General features: G+C 44.7%; 1 protein-coding gene across 4 annotated transcripts in view; it reads left to right on the top strand.

Moving 5' to 3' along the window:
* The window catches only part of KCNMA1 (potassium calcium-activated channel subfamily M alpha 1), a 755,545-nt gene that overhangs the window by 605,952 nt on the left and 132,478 nt on the right, over positions 1 to 17,115 (top strand). For all 4 annotated transcript variants that reach the window (XM_061161908.1, XM_061161907.1, XM_061161903.1 and 1 more), the window contains exon 18: positions 3,161 to 3,237. In XM_061161908.1, coding sequence (XP_061017891.1) covers positions 3,161 to 3,237 — 77 coding nt within the window. The remainder of the gene's footprint in view (positions 1 to 3,160; positions 3,238 to 17,115) is intronic.

Here is a 17,115-nt window from a genome sequence, read left to right as displayed (position 1 = left end):
GAATGGGAGGTAGTGGGGGTGGGGGAGAGGAGGCCCATGGACTTGGGGGCTGCTGCATGGTTTAGGTGGGAAAGGATAATTTTGGCTCCATTGGTGAGTAGAGGTGGAGAGAAGTGAGACCAATTCAGAATACATTTTACAGAGTCTGTAAGACCCTCTGATGATATAAGGATATAAGAAGTGAGAGGAAAAAGAGGAATCAAGAATGGAGCCTAGATCTGGAACTTACACTGCTGGGGGGGATGATGGCTCCATCTTACCAAGATAGGGTAAACTGGGAAAGGAGCAAGTTCAGGGTGGCAGGAAATTAAGAATTCTATCTGGACTAGGATAAGTAGGCAATACACACTAAACATACACATGGAGATGTCATACAGCCAGTGGGACCTAAGATTCTGGCATTCTGGGAAAAAGTGAGGGCTGGAGATGTGCATTTGGGTGGCTGCTATATCAGTGAGGGTCCTGGCCAGAAACAAATGACATGCTTAAATGGGAAAAGGAAGGAGAGTTTTATGAAGGGACCACGTAAAGCTATGGACACAGAGTTAAGGAAAACTAGCAAGGGATGACAAAGCACCCCGGAGCTCACAACAGATGGGAGCCACTCTCAGCTCTGGATCTGCAGACTCAAAGGAGGGCTGTCAGAACGTGGTGAGAAAGGTTGTGAAGGAAACACTGCTTGGCAGGAGGTGGGTCCTTCAGTAAAGGAATCTCATCACTGCCATTTCCTACCACTTTTCACCCTCCAGTCTCCTCCCAGCCCCTCCCATTAGCCAAACACACAGGAAGCCTGAGGACAAGGAGACCCTAAAGGCCAGCTTTGCAGGATGCAGATCTGGTCTTGATGATAGATGGGGCAAGGTCACCAACTGGAGAAGGGGTGGGGTGAGGAGGAGAGGGAGTGGTGAGGAGAAGAGAGAGAGTTGACATGGGAGGAGGAGGTACGAGGTGGGGGATCCCGAGAAGTGTGAAAAGGTCCCTGGCATGCACAACCATGGATTTTAAAGTGAAACCAGTTGGCACAGAGGTGTGTTCCTTTCCCCAGCAAGGCTCAGCTGCTTGGGTACAGCTGTAGAGAGGGGCAGGGCTTTGCCAGGTGAGCATGGGAGGCAGAGATGGGTGGGGAAGTGCAGAGAAGTGCCTCTTAGCAAGAATCAGCTGGAGCTTAGATACTCTGCCCTCTTCGGTTGGTGGGTGGGGCAGGGGGGGGGGTACGTCTTCAGGTCACCACAGGCCCCTCCACCCCCCATTTCACTCATTAAGTTTACATGTCGGGCCCTTTGCATATTTCATTTTCAGAATCCAGCTTTAATGCATGAAATAATCATACTTTACCTTTTTGGTCATCTATTCTCACGTCTCTTTAGTGGAGCTGTGTTAAGACCTTGGGCTCTGGCACTAGACTGTGTGAATTCGAATCCTGGCTCTGCTACTCCTCTGTGTGACCTTGGGCAGGCCACTTAACCTCTGTGTACTTCAGTTTCCTTACCTGTAATTCAGAGATAATAATCATATCTCTTTCAAAGGATTGCTTGAGAATCAAGTATGTTAAATGTGTTAATGCTTATAACAGGTTTAAAACAGCTCCTGAGCTATAATCTGTGCTCTGTAAATGCATTTTTGTTACAATTATTATTATGTGTAGAAACATCAAATGGGAGAGAAAATGTCCAAGGGAAGTGAAAGAAAAATTGCTTCCTCCTTTCCTGTCCTTCCCCTTTCAAGGCAAGTCATCACTGATTGGGTTCTTAGCCACACTGTCACTCAGGCAAGCAATCCGCTAACTTTTCTTTTTTTTTTTTGCAAGATGGTTGAGAACTGGCATTTTAAGCAGTGGCTGAGCTGCTAGGGTAGAAAGAGCTCTGGGCTTGACTTTAGAAGTCCTGGAGTCGGCTAAGGTCTAGACAGGATGACTTTGCGCAGATCATGACAACCTCCTCGATTTACAGATGAGGACACTGAGTCCCAGGGACTTTGGCTGCAAGATCTACACAATCTCTTCCAGATCCCAAAGTCTTAAAGTTGGTTTCCAGCCAGTGCCATCTATAAATGAAGTCCTATGAAAAACAAAAAGGAACCGAGAATAACATGGTCAAGAAATGTGTTTATTTCTTTATAGCCTAGGTCAAGGAAAGACCATGTTTATCCTTGGCATTCAGTTGCATGTTGGGAGTGATGAAGGTGGTGAGCCAGAAATTTTGTTAGTCTCCTTATTCAGAAGGTTGTTCCGGTAAATTTTATCACTATCACAGTACCCACGCCCCTTCCCAGTGCTGTTCTTCCAGGCCCTGTACATTTTAAACAGTGCTCCAGTGACCTTGCTTTGTCTCATCCAGAATATCTCCAACACAGCCAATGCACCTTGTAATCATATATTGACACTTGAGTCACATGAGGGGATTTTCTTGTTGATTGCTGCCTGTGGGTCTCCTTCTTTCTACCCAGGTTTAGTCCTCTACCCCAACCCTATAACACCCTCTGCCCAACCCATCCCTGGGTCAAATGAACTATGCTCCTTAGTAAGAAGAAAACCTTCATTGATGCAGTATTCTCAGGTCCAGAGAGTGTGGGAGTGGGTCCAGCCTGTTTGGGAGTAAATATGGGCTGTGAATTCCCAGAAGGAATTTGACAGAGGACCCCCATGACTTTCCCTTCTTCTTTAACCTTGCTTACCTTGGCTGACAAGAGAACATGCTTTCAAAGTGACAAGGCTGATATTTTTGACTCAGGAATGCCATCCTTGTGCCTTTTTAATACCTGTTTGATCAGACCATGAGGATGTCAGGGATGTATTTAACCTCCCACCGAGGGCCCAGAGCTGGTTGCCCAAGTGTTCTGATGAGTGGCATTGAGGACTGTTCTCCAAAATGAAAGAGGGGAGGGCAGACGTGGTGTGTCACGTCAGCAAACCCTCTCCCAGCTCCTTTTCAAATAAAAGTTTATGAAAAGAAGCACTAACTCAAATTGCAGAATCCTGTGTTTGAAGTAAATGGTCTTGCAACAAACATTTCCGTCTATGAATGTCTAAACCTTTCAGAAGATTAAAGGAAATTAGTGCTGGCGTGTTTCATTAATTTGGCACCATGGTGGAGGAAATGTGGTCCTCATTTCACTTGGGTGGATTATGAAACGTGTCAGTTTTTCCATTCTCTCTCTCCAGGGCATTTTTTTACTGCAAGGCCTGTCATGATGACATCACGGATCCCAAAAGGATAAAAAAATGCGGCTGCAAACGGCGTAAGTAGTGTTTCTTTCCCCCTTCCCTCCCTCTCTCCTTCCTCTTTTTCCCCAATTCATTTCCCTTCTCCTTTTCTTTTTAAAGAAACACTAAACATCAAGAGGGTTCTTGAATATGTTTATGTTTCACCCCACAGTTTAAAGAGACATGAAATAAATACTTGTCCTCACTTGATCAGAGCAGAGGATGGAAAATCGCCACCATCAACACCTTGGTGTGAGCCTCATGCCTAATCCCCACTTCTTGACTCTAAAGGGATGCCTAGGTAGCTGTGCCCATCAAACACAGTAAACGTGATCTATGTTTGAGATGGAGAGCAGCCAAGGCCCTGGAGGAGGGAGTGTTTTTGCATGGTGATTTTTCAGTGGATTAGGGGCTCTCAAGTGTAAAGGTGGCTGTGCTAGGGTTAAAGGGAAACTGAGTCTGAGGATTTGGGAGCTGATTCTCTTCCCACTTGGAATCCTTGCTGGATTGGTTACCAGAGGTCAGAGGTTTTAGTTTTGATACCCTCAGACTAGCCCAAGGGAAGAACTTGGTCATCACCAATGGACTTTATATGCCATTGCCTGATGACCAAATCTCAAACACCTTACTCTTTGGGATGTATAGGCTGCTGGCCTATCTTGTCTCAAACTCCTTATAGAGCAGCCAGTGGGACTTCTTGAGGAGGGTATGGTAAATCAGGAATGGTGGATGGTGAACTCTTGACCTAAAGCACTAGGACTTCAAGTGAAGCTTGCAGTCATTATATTGCATTGTCTAATTGAAGTTGTTCACAACCCTGGAGAAAACAGCAATAGTGATTCCTTCCTTCCTGTGGTAATTTTAATATTTCCAGAGCCCTTGAGCTCTTTACGATCATTATTACCTTCTTCAGCATAACCCTGCATAGTTGACAGCAGGATTATTAATCCCATTTTACAGAAAGAGGAAAGTGAGGCTCCAAGTTTAGTGGGAGGATGAGATTGATGAGATCACACAGATCCGACAGACAGGGGCTCAGGCTCACCTGAAGACCTCTCTTGATGTTATTCCCTGGTCTTTTTTGTAAGAGAGAAGGGCAAGGTGAGTGATCTTGGATCTGAAGAGTAAGAATCCAATTATAAAAGATCACCCCACAAAATACTTTTTCACAAGCATGCACATGGGCTTGTGTCAATCTTGTGGCAAATGCTCATGGGAAGCACTCTTAGTCTAGAGACGTTTCTTCAGAAATATTCTAGGGCTGGTTCCCAAGCTTGGGGCAGCTTCGGTCCACTGACCTAACACATGGGTCTCCTTCACCCATCTCTGACACCTCACCGTGCTGAATATCCATACTTCTAACTTCTTGGGGGCCTAAGAATTCTCTAATTCCGGCAGCCTACCAGGAAGAGCATCTAAAATCTTGTGGAGACACAGAGCAAACTCACTTCTCATCCAGTCCCCCACACTCCATAACTCAAAAGGCCATTGAGCAGTGTACCCACTCAGCTCAGCTCGGTTGGTTGGAAACACAGAAACACAGCTGAGCTGACCAGGCATCGCCTGGACCACTTCCATCAGAAGGAACACAACATGCCAAGCAGAAGTACATGAGAGAGGAACACGTGTAATAGGGCGAACCCTTGTCAGAAAACCCATGTAGTGGAGGGGTTTGGGGAATGCAGGAGAGCATTAATGCCAATAACCCTTGACCAGGTACTTGCCACTGAACCTGGCCCCATGGGGCATCAGTGAAATGGCAAGGCTCCTTTCACTTGCCTGTCGGTCATTCACATGTGTTTGAGTGCCTTCTTTGTGCAAGGCACTATTCTTGGTGCCGGGGGGGAGCAGTGAACAAGACAGTCCCTGCCCTCCTGGAGCCTTCACTCTAGTGAATGGAGATAAGCAGTGAGCATAGAAATAATTAAATACCTTCAGAGAGGTGCTCTGAAGAGAGAGGAGACTGCCTGAGGGTGTGAGGGATCTTGTATGGATGCTGCTTTAGCTGGAAAGCTCTGGAAGGCCTTCCTTGGGAGATAATGCTAAAGCTGAGATCTAGTCCAGGTAAACAGCATGGGCAGAGGCAGGGATAAGTTGGTGGTGTTTGAACAAAGGCAGGAAGGCCAGTGAGGCTGGTTGGGTCGGGGAGAGGGTGGTAGGAGATGAGGTCAGGCAGGGGCCATGGGAAGAAACTTGGATTTTAGTCCTATAATAAATACAGCCATTGCAAGAGTTTAAGCAAGTTAATGATATCATCAATTCTTGTTTTAAAGAATCTCCCTGGTGACTAGACAGAGAACAGGCTCTAGAGAGGCGAGAATGGAAATGGCAGGGAATGAGCGAGTGTCTCTGACTCCTGCTCGGATGCTGACATGTTCCTCACTGGGCACTGATGTGGAACCCAGCAGACAGGTTTTTAAAGTCCCTGGAGATGAGGGTTTGGACTCTAGGATATTTTTCCATCTTGATTCCAGGCAAGCAAGCGGCAGCTGACTTTAGCTTCATCCTGGAGAGAGAGGGACGTAATTGTTTGAAATAATTCTACCTTTAACGTTGGTTCAGCTAGTGAATCGAACTATCTCCCATCCTTCAGGGTGGCCCAGACTGCTACAAAAGGACTGTCCCTGCAGAGCCAAGCAGTGAGATAGGGCCTCGCTCCCTCTCTCTGCGCCCTTCTCCCCTTTTGGGCCTCCTGGAGGCCTTCAGCTGTGAGGCTGATGCTTGATGACAGTCAGAACTGTCCACATACCATTCTTCCTCATTAAAAGGCCAGAGCAGCCTATGTTACAGCGGGTGGGATACAGATGCATATGTGTGCAGGGTGGTGAGAATAAAATAAATGATTAAATGTGAACTTCCCTGGGCCTGCTGGGCAGGTTAGGAAATTGGGGAAGATAGATTTGGGTTGCAAAGAAACTTCTGTTAGAAGGAGCTAGAAGTTTTGATAATGCATGCAAGTTGAGGTGGTTTCCTGCCTTTGAACACACATTGCCTGTAACCCTCAGTTGGAGAGGGCAGCAGACCCATGCTCCATTGTCCAAACCTGGCAGGCCAGGTATTAATAATTCATCCTGGAATGATATGTCTCTGGGAGGGCAGAGCTGATGACATCACTGGATTTTATGGTTTTCTAACCCTCCTCTCCCAACCTCGCTTTTCCCTTTCTTAAACCTCCCCACCCCATCCCAACATCCCCATTCACCTTCATTCAGTCTTAACCGTCTTGTGTCATACTACCTGGAGAAATACTGAGTGTGGACCCTCTGTTTCTGGAAATTTTGTGGTAGTATAGTTTAACTTTTGCATTCTTTCCCATTTTTTCATAGTTCTCCATCCAGGAAGAGAGTCAAATTCAGCTGTCTGGCCAAGGAGCAAGTTCTCAGAATCTGCTATTTACTCATTTTCTTTTTCTGTGTAACAAATCCAGTCTAATGATTTCCTTTTTTCTCCCCCAGCTTCTCAAAGTTTGCCAAAAGGTGGACTCCTTGGGGACAAATCATGTTCTAAATTGCTGTGTTTTGAAGGAATTTTCTTTAACTTCTAATCATTGACGTATTTTTGATTTATTTTTTTTCTCTTTGCTGCCTTGGAATACGGCCCCTACTCTATTTTAACTGCACACTGGTAGTGATATATTGTGAGTAAAACGGGTTCCCAGCAGCCCAGAGTCCAATTCCCCCTGTCTTTCTCTAGAAGAGATACTTCTTTTATTTTCTGTGCAGTTGCAGTTTCTTTTTTCTTTTGGTATTCATGTTGCATGTAGCAGTGACATCATGCCCCAACTCGGTCTGCAGAGTAGCCTGGAGCTAAAGAACCCTGCGAGCAGGGAACCCCTCTCTGTTCATCCACCTCCCACCCCCTCCATTGCCCCCCATGCCCCCCCTCCCTGCCAACCTCTTGCCAGCTTCTGGCATTGTCTTATTTTTCCACTTGAAAATAAGACCTTGACAACAGTGTTTCTCTTGAAGGCCTTGTCTCAGGGACCTTGAGGAGACACTGAGTCGGCTGAGGTAATTACCACTAGCTCTAGATGCCTCATCAATTGGGGGTCATTGTCATGCTTGCCTTTGATAAATTATACTTGGTCTCCTCTGCTATTAAGCTTGAATTCCTATCCTGAGGGAAACACATATGCTACATATATATTCCCATGTTGTGATATATATATATGATAAGTACCAATACTTTATATGTAAAAATGTACATTTTTATATATAAGCATAGAGATATAGAGAGAGTGATGTATTTACTACACCATACATGCCTCTCTACACGAGTAAGTGCTTGAGAGAGAATTAATTGGACACCCAGCTTTGGGACTGTAAGTACCTAAATTGCCATACTGGAGACAAGTATTTCCATAGTGGTAATTATTTTCTATAGTCTGTGAAATACGTTTGCTTTAAACTAAAATTTCTCCCTCAGCAATACCCACTAGGACATACCTAGTTCCTGTATACCTAGACATCTTGCAAGATCTGCTTACTTGTTTAAGGCAGAAAGGGATGGTTCAGAGAGTATGTTCCATTTTATTAATGAGCTGTGTAGAAGCCCGCCTGGATGAGTAAATGTAAGTCTTTGAGCCCTATGTTACTCAAGGAATCGGACCATCTCTCCCAGCAAGATGTGGCAATTGATGAGGACCTTTTAGGCCAGTGTTTCCGTGTATGCCTTAGAAGAGTGCTGCTTTCCATGGCACCAGCAACAAGCATCCATCTTTACTCGTGTACAAGAGACCCAACCTATAGACCAGTTCAGCACAGCAGCCCTGGAATGTGGAGAAGCTGTTTCTGCACCTGGTTCTCTCTTACTCCTTTGCAGAAGAAGAAGAAGAAAGTTGGTCATCTGGTTTGGGCTAGTCGTATCAGGGTATGGTACACTCTATGTACCAACAGAACAAAAGTGACCTTCAATTTGGGGCAAAATTCTGCCAGAATTGACTCTGTGGCTCCCTTTTTCTGCAGAACATCTTGAAAAATGGGTTGAAGACATGGATGGCTTTCCTTCCTGCCAAGCTGCCTGCTGTATCTAGTGGAGGGAAGCCGTGGTGTCAGTCTGCAGACAACGCTAGTAGTGCCAAATCCTTCTGTCTTCTCCAGCCACAGTGCAGCGTTAAGGGCAGGATCACCCTACTAGTTCAGTATGCTCTCTGCTGCTGTCCTTAACCAGCTTTTTTGTTCCCTTCTTTCCATTCCTGGAAAACTACCTGGGAAGGTCTTTTCCCTCCAGAAGCTATTTGGAGAATTTCACCAGGAGAAGACATCACTCCCCTTTTATAGGACTTGAAAGAATGCTCTCGGATTCCCATTGTTCCATCAAACATATGCCTCTGTCTTACACCTCAATGGACTTTTTCTTCCATGAATATTTTGACTTAAAATTTTAGTTGCTGCCAAGCATATGAAGAGCAGTTCTAGAGTTCAGCCTTCCTGATTTTAAACATGAAATTGCAGTCTGAATTGAAGAGCAGGTTTTTGTTTTGTTTTTTCTTCCACTCCAGTCTTGCCTCGAATTGCTCCATTTGAAACCTAAAATATTTTTTCCCAGCAGTTGGAAAACTCCACCTGAGGCTTTTAGTCCAGCACTGCTTTTCCTGCCCCTTCCAGCCCACCCTGGAAATTAAGATTCTACAATTGGAAATTGGCTGACAATTTGGTTGCTGATTCAGGAGGCAGATGGTGTGAGAACGGGATGGAATCCAACTCCCTCTTCCATTCCAAGCTTGGCTCTGAAGGGCTAACCAGCAGAGAACCTGAACTTGACAACTGACTGTCAGCTTGACACAAGGAAAGAGCAGTAACTAAGCTAATCTACAGCAGCCCCTTCTCTACAGGTTTCCTTTCTCATGATCAAGACCTTTGCATGTATAAGAAAAGTTGTCCAAGAGTATGTCTGAGAAATCTTCCAGTTTTCAACACTTGAGTAAACAGCTTTGATGATGTCCATGAGGAAAATACTTTTGTCTCTAAAAATAGCACTAGGAAGTCATAATGGAAGTATTGGATGAATATGCACTTCATCGTGGTGAAGGAAAGGACATAAAAGCTTTTTCTCAAATTGTAAAACTGCTAGGACAGAGTTCTTGGGGAGAAAGGTGAGACCTAGGGTCTAATTCTTGGCAACCACATAACCTCTTTGAATCTGTGGCACTAGTTCAAGAACAAGAACCTTATGATGTGGGCCAAAGGGAAAACGGAGTCTCCAGGGGCTTATATTTCTCTGCATTCCCAGAGTTAAGCCATCCGATGGGGACAGTTAATTGAGCATAAAGTTCCGAGAATGCTGAAATGGAATGACATGTAGCTGCATCATGGACACTGCTCCGCGATGTACTCTTCTTGTCTGTTCCCTGTCTCAGGAAGCTACCACAGGGCTCTAAGGAGACCCAGCCAGCTGGTGCCGAAGCAGTCCTGCTCTACGGGCTGCGACTGACTGCACGGCTCACGCAAACTGCCACTTTTGACCACTCTAGGACCATGTCCTGGAACATCTCTGGCTTTCATCCTGGCTCTCCCTTAAAAATCTGTGGATTGGGAGAAGCCGTTGAGTTGAAATGACACTGCAGGGTTCAATTCTTAGAGGCACGCAGCATCTTCACCCAGCTTGTTCGGGTGGTCTGTTAACTAGCTGCTCTTCCATACGAATCCACTAGATGTCCTTACAGGTCTACTTAGCATTACCATTGAGATCCTGTGGAAAACTCCCTTTTCTGAGGATAGCAATTGGGGAAGAGAGCATTAGGTGACTAGATAAAAAAAGAAAATCAGCAAACACCAGAGGAGAGAGGGCACTCTATGTGGCCAGGGAGTAGATAGGAAACTTAACTTCTGTTTTAAATAAATACTGAAACTTTCACAATTGCCCTTTGAAACCTAACCTTGGGAGTTTTAAGTGGCACTCTGATATCTGAAATTAACCTTCGAACCTACATCAGCTCTAAAAGAGGAAACAATCATGGAGACATGGAAATAAAAAACACCAGCTAATTCTGAACAGCTTCGATTCACTAAAACAAAAATGCAGGATTAGGAAGGAGAGAGAGAGTCAAGGAGGTTGAGGGACAGTGTTTTCTAAAGTTGGAGATCCATGACTTAATTTTGATATAATTTTATTTTACGACTTGAAAGTATAATTTTACACACGGAGCATATACTTCTCCTGGAACGGCTACTACCAGAGAGACACATCCTCATCCATTTTTAATTAAAGAGCCTATTTGTGACTCATAACATGGCCCAGTGGAAGGTTCTTCCTGGCTGGGACATAGCATCCTTCAAGCTCGATGGATCACAATCACCAGTAGGAGGTCAGAATGGGCCTTATCTTTTAAGAAAGTGGACCCAGAAGTATATGGGTGAAGACACCTGATGGGGGATCAGTGAAAATGGACTATTTGAGAAGTAAAGCAAAAGTGCCAACCTCCTAATTGGTGGCACCTTGGTCTAGATGCTGTAATTCACAAAGGTTTATCAGCGTGTGGGGCTCAATCATTTTTAACTGTTTCTGTCTTGTCTTTGAGCCTCTCATTGACCACTCTTGCTGATTTGTGTGTGTGTGTGTGTGTGGTGGTGCTTCTTTGTCTCCTGAGATTTCTATTTTGGATTTGGTGTGACTGTAAAACTGATGACTGGGAAGGAATGACAAGAAATAGCATGTTTTCTTTCTTATGCATATGCTGCTTTGGAATGTGAGTGCTGACAATTAACATTTAATCTTCTTATAGCAAAAGTTTTTTTTTTTTTTTTTTTTTTTCCTTTTTGCTGCTTTGATTACCAGTTTCAGCCTGTTCCTGCATGCTAACACTATGAAATTTAGAACAATGCATGGTCTCCAGAAGAGCCAACAGTAACAATTGCAAACAGTCCCCGAGAGGCACTGATTTGAAGTTTGTGTTTCCTCTTGAACCCTTATCAAGTAGGAGGTTTCAATCACCCATTATGATGGGTTTACCCCTGACAAAATCATTTCAAAAGTTATTCCACCCCCTCCTCCCTCCCCTTGTCCTTAAAGACGGTATACATATAAGAACTTTTTTTGCCTATAAATGTGTCAGAGTCTATTACTGTGTATGAACCCAAAATGGCAGTATGAAAACGAAAACCAGGCACTGTTGCTAATGAGAAGCATAGCATTTCAGAGTTTGATGGGCTTCTCTTCTGCTACAGCATTTGATTAAAATTTTTTTTCAAAACAATTTATCTACAGTGAAACAAAAAATCATCTTCGTTTCCCTCCTCTGTGTAAATAACAAGTCAGTATTTCCAGTAAAAGAACTGAGAAGGAAAAAACAAGCAAGTGGTCTGTGAGTTGGACAGCAGATCTGGATGCATTTAAAATAACTTGATTTTCATGTCTTCCACCGAAGACTGTTTTCCCTTTCTTGACTTCAACAACTGCTGTTTGGGGTGTCTGGGCAATCATACCGTGCCTTCTAAATTCTTCTGATTCAAATGCTATAGTGGAATTTTTTCTTTTTTTCTTTTCCGTTTTCTTTTGTAAAAGCTAAGCTCAGGAATGACGCATCGAACGGGGCTGGGGCTGCATGGTGATGACCTGAACAACAGACTAGCTAGGATGCTAACAGAACCTGTCGCTAGAAGTGTGAGCCAAGATCATAGGAATGGAGTTGCTGCTGAAGAGATCTCTCATTCATCTCCCCCAGTGCCTGTTCCTCACAATCATAACGTTCCCCCTGCTTGACAAATAGACTGGATGGCAAGTCATAAAGGTCTTAGAACAGGACTTGACCCATTGGAGAGATTTAAACCTCTCTTCCTAGTGACGGTAACATTCAAAGAGGGCAAAACCACTAGCCATATTTTAAAGTAAGACTGCAACCATTTCTCCACAAGAAAAAAAAATGGGGGAAAAATGACTTTCATGGGCCCAGGGAATAACACCTCTCCAGTCCAGCTGACTATTTGGCTGTGATGCTTGGAATAAACATGAATTCTCCCATCTTGTGAGAGGAGCAGGCAGGCATGTGCTAAGGATGAGTCATGATGTTTGCCTGCTGTAGCATCAAAATGAGGTACAAAAGCTTCTCATTATACTGAAATCTAAATTGGCTGGAAGGGTGGAGGTGAAGGGCCTTGAGAACTATAACTGGGGTCCAACAAGTTTTGTAGGTTAGTGCTCAAGTTGGATTCCCAGGCAGTGCAGAACCTGTGATAGTAGCTTAACACAAGCTATCAAGGCCTCATGCAGATCTCAGTTAAGATGTTTTACATGGGATCTATTCTCTCATCTCATGTTTTGTAATTTCTCATCTATGCTGGCCAGTATTTTCTGTATAGGAAAAAATTATTATTAACCAATAACCCTACAGCTTTCTGAATTTTTGGTGGGTGGGGAGAGAAAAGCAGATGGGATTTTCAAATTCTCTGAGCTGTAAGCAGAAAATACACCCATGAGTGGCTTAGCGCGTTCCAGCAGACCAACATCTCATATGCTTCTGGTGATTTCTTGTTTGTGAAATGCTTTTAATGTCAGATATGCAGCGTTTGCCTTGAGTAGCTGCGTTTCTTACATGGACAGATTTGGATATTTATTCTGTCAAGAGTAAATTTAAATTCCTGTAGGCATCACGTAAACTCACTCTGGGGAAGTTCAACAGAGGCATCCTCAGATTCGATATTAACATGTAATCGTTTCACATCTAATTTGATGAAAGCTTGTCCCGGCCTCTGCCTAATGCCCAGAAATGGATGGAAATTAGAAAGCCTACATACTAGATATTCTTGCATCTTGCAAAAAAAACAATTCATTGCACCCAGTAAGGAACTAATTGATTGGCTGTGTGTATATTTTGTCCTCCTGTGTTAATCGTGCCAGGGGAAAAAAAATGTTGGTTGCATTTTTGCTGTCTCTAACATGTGCTGCTTCTTATCCAACAACACTATTGTCATCAGCGATGCCCTTCATGTGGTCACTTGCTTTACATAGGGGAGAAAACTAATACGCAGCAACCTTGGAGGACTCTACAGGCCACTGATACTTCCTCTGCTCTTTTCGATGTACAACCAAACTGTTACCAACAGTCTCTCTGCATTTTATTTTTTCTGGGTCAAGACTGTTAATGTGAACTAAGACCTGTGTTCAATCCCTCCAGCTCCCTTCCAGCTGCCTCGCTGTGTGTGACTTTGCCATTAACTACCGCTCTTCCTCTCCTCCCATCCGACCCCTGTGGTTATAGCCAAGATGTCCATCTACAAGAGAATGAGACGAGCATGTTGTTTTGATTGCGGACGTTCTGAGCGTGACTGCTCGTGCATGTCAGGCCGTGTGCGTGGTAACGTGGACACCCTTGAGAGAGCCTTCCCACTTTCTTCTGTCTCTGTTAGTGATTGCTCCACCACTTTCCGTGCCTGTAAGTTTAACCCCAACACGCAGAGTTCCGTGTCTGTGCTGTCCGTGGCCTCATCCCCGTCTCGTGTCGTGCCTGTGGCGCTGTGTGTGTTTCTCCCGCTGGATGTGGTGACGTGTCGCCCTCGCTGCCCGTGTCACTGTGTGTGTGCTGGGGAGGCCTCCCTCCCTGTTCTGTGAACTCACGTTTCTTGTAAGAGTGTGCAGGCTGTGATATTATAATCCAGTGACATGACTCCTCTCTCCTTTAAAGAAATTAATGTGACAGCACATCAGATGCTGAGTTGATACAGAGATGCAGGGAAATGGATACCTTACTCTTTGGGGAAAGGAGTTAGACATTGGATTGGGTTGAAAGGAGGGAGGAAAACGATGTAGAGAGAACAAGCTAACTCTGGCATAAAACTGCTTTTAGTGAGCTTAGAAGCTTTCCAAAATACAACAGGGTTTCCATGCAGATGGGTTTTTTTTTTTTTCTTTACAATGTCTCCCTAATTTGTATCTCATTCCTCTAGTACTGGTTTGTCTCCTAATGCTCCGAAAAGGAATATTCCGAATCTGCCAACCCTTACAGGCTGGTAGATTCTAGAGTTTTTCCTCCCAATGATGATTCATTCAGAGGATCAGTCCATTATTAACTTCCTTTTTTCCAAAAATATAGCCCCCTGTTTAACTAAGCTGTCTTGTAGCAATCGTGATTCTGAGTAACAGCAAAAAGCATAAGCCAAGAATCTCCCTGGTTTCCTTGTGTCCATTGTGCAATCCTTGGGGTCAGTCTTTGCCCCCCACAAGCTCAGAGGTGTGGTCTTGCAGTGGCAGTTGGCATGTGTGAGCCTCACCACACCCCCATTCCTCACCTTCAGCACGGACTTTGCTGGTGTTTCGCTGACCCAGTTCGTAGGTGATATTACTGAAAGTTCCAGCTTATTCACTGAGGGTCCTCGTCTAAGGGCAGAGGAGGTTATGGTTTGCGTGAGGACTTGGATACCTTCAAGGGTGGCTGTCACCTTGTTTGGTAGCATGAACGGTAGAAGACGATCCTTCCTTTTGTGTTCATTACTTCCTCTTGAAAGCACCCGCCGTATTTGTTGGTAACCATATTATCCATTATCCTTTCTTCTAAATGCCCAGAGCTGGTTCAACTAAATTTTCACCAGCAGCAGTTACTTCATACTGGCACCATAGCGGGAAAAGAGCAGTTCGCTCTTGAGAATTTATCCCCATGAGAAGTTAGCTGGCTCACATGCTGGTGTTGAAGGTGGGATCCATGGGGTGTCCTGGGCCGAGGGAGCCCTCATTTCACTAATGAGGAGTGTGGCATCAGAGTGTGGCAAGCCCGGTGCTGTTATCTGAACTCACAGATGAGGTCTGAGACATTATTTGTGCAGAGAGCAGTCTTAGGGGCCTTTGGACCAGAGAATCATCATTGTCTCTGGTTTGTGATTCACTGCTCCTTCAGAACAGTGCCAAGGGACAGGATTAATTGTTTTAACAGTGACAATGAATAGATGTAGTTTGAGAGGGATTTTGGACTGTCCCAATCACAGTGGCCTAACATCCTCAAAGGGAAATTTCCTTTGAAATCTTTTAGATGCCACAGTATATGCCCTTACTCCATTCTCCTCATCACAGATCTCTCCAGTTCATATGACCCCACCAAGGTGAACTCAGTCACAACCATGCAAAGAATTTGTTTGTCTGTGATGTGTGGCAAGACAGCAGGTTCAAAGACAGGAGCTGGGGAGGAGGGGTGGTGGAGGAGTGAGCTCTAGTGAACTCCAGTTTGACCGCATCTCTTTGATTGATGGCAGCAAATGTAAGCACCAGCCCCCTTGGCTACCTGCCTAAGGAACAACTTCTATTTTGAAGTAACCACTGGGCTCTAAAACCTTGGCCAGAGATCTAGTGGAGAAAAGGAAGGAGCCACTCAGGCTCTAAACTCAGGCCTGTGGTCATGTCTTGGCACTGGCCGCCTCTACCAGTCACAGCAAATCTATGTCCCCTGCTTGAGGCCCATGATGCCTAGTATGTGCAATTTCCATCTTATGCAGGCAAAACCATAATTGGAGGGATTTCTCAGCTCTGCAATTTAATCCAAGTGTTGATGGAGGCCAGGAGAAGAAGAATTAAGGGTGGGATTGTCCCATCTATTCAGAAACGTCCCGGGCATGAGATTGTTGCCTTTCTACCCATCCAGCATCAGCCCCACCATTGCGAATGTGGAGCTCTGGGCTGTATGTCGAAGGCGTAACTGGTACTGACAGCTCAGGGGGGTGGTTCGCCTCCTCTGTTTCATCAGCCTCCCCGCCGTCGTCACTCCATCAGACAAAAGCAGATTTCATCCATCCCCGTGTGAGTCCACTCACCTTTGACCATTAATAATAAGTTAGAAAAATCCATTCCAATCTGAGCCCCTCCGTGGGCCCACATAAGCCCTTCTTCTCCAATTAAAGGATGTCTATGTCTATGCAGAATTCCGCTGGCAGAGCTCCAATAGCAATCCCCGGCCTCCTCTGGCTGGTGGTGGGGTTGGGTGGTGCCCATTGGACAGGGCTGGTTGCCTCAAAAAGCAGTGGTGAGAGTGGGCTTTTCATTAAATATGAACAGATGTGAGACGTAGAGGGTTTGACAATTAGAAATGGCAGCAGAAGGGCCCTTGCATCAAAGTGAGGTCAGATGGGTGGATCAGATTACTTCTCTTACATTCTTTAGTTGTTCTGAAAATCATCTTGAATTAGTGTCAGCAGAACCATGATGGGTTTTGCCCTTTGTCTTTTATGCTGGGGCTGTATTGTTTCCCAAGACAGTCATTAAAGGTCATTATACTATTATGGAGCTTGCTTTGGTCGCAGTTCCCTAGTTGAGCCAGTGTATTTTGGAGACTCGCTGATTCGCTCTCTTTTGCCTTTCCTCTACCTCTTTACTTTTTTTTTTTCTTATAAGGGGAAACATTTCTGTTTTCAAGGGACATTAAATTGAAACGCAAAGTCCCATTATGTGTTTTCTGAAGTGGGAAAAGGAGTAGCCAGTTCCCAGAGGAGCAGCGATATATTAAAAGTGTTCACACAGTTTTAGAAATCTGCCTCCTAACAGCAGGGCCTGCCTGTTCTGCGGACCTCTCCTTGGAGGTGTGGCCCCTTACACGTTCCCTGTGTTGTTAAGTCACATACTTTTCTCACAGATGTCTCCTTCTATTGAACTCGTGAGATGTCTGTGAACACTGTGCTGACAAAAAGATTTGCAGGGAAGGAGGAGTTCTTTACAAAAGACCTAACAGGCAAAGTCAGAAAAGTTAGACAAGGAGTGACCAGCAAGGACGCATCACAAGACTATTCTATTTTTGGCAGGAATGAACCATGCAATATGGTGGGTTAGAATTGGTGTGCATCATTTTTGGATCATTCTGATTCTGTTTCTACTTTGCCTGATCCTAAACAAAAGTACCAGCTATCTTAAAAGATGCTCAGATGGTATGGGCCCCAGACTTTTCACAAGTAGCTATGTTCTAGTACTCTCAAACAAAAATATATGTAATGTCTGACAGTATC

This window comes from Dama dama, chromosome 15 (assembly GCF_033118175.1).
Source record: "Dama dama isolate Ldn47 chromosome 15, ASM3311817v1, whole genome shotgun sequence".
NCBI classification, from domain to species: Eukaryota; Metazoa; Chordata; class Mammalia; order Artiodactyla; family Cervidae; genus Dama; species Dama dama.
Note: the sequence above shows the minus strand (reverse complement) of the source record. Positions and strands in the feature narration are given on the sequence as shown.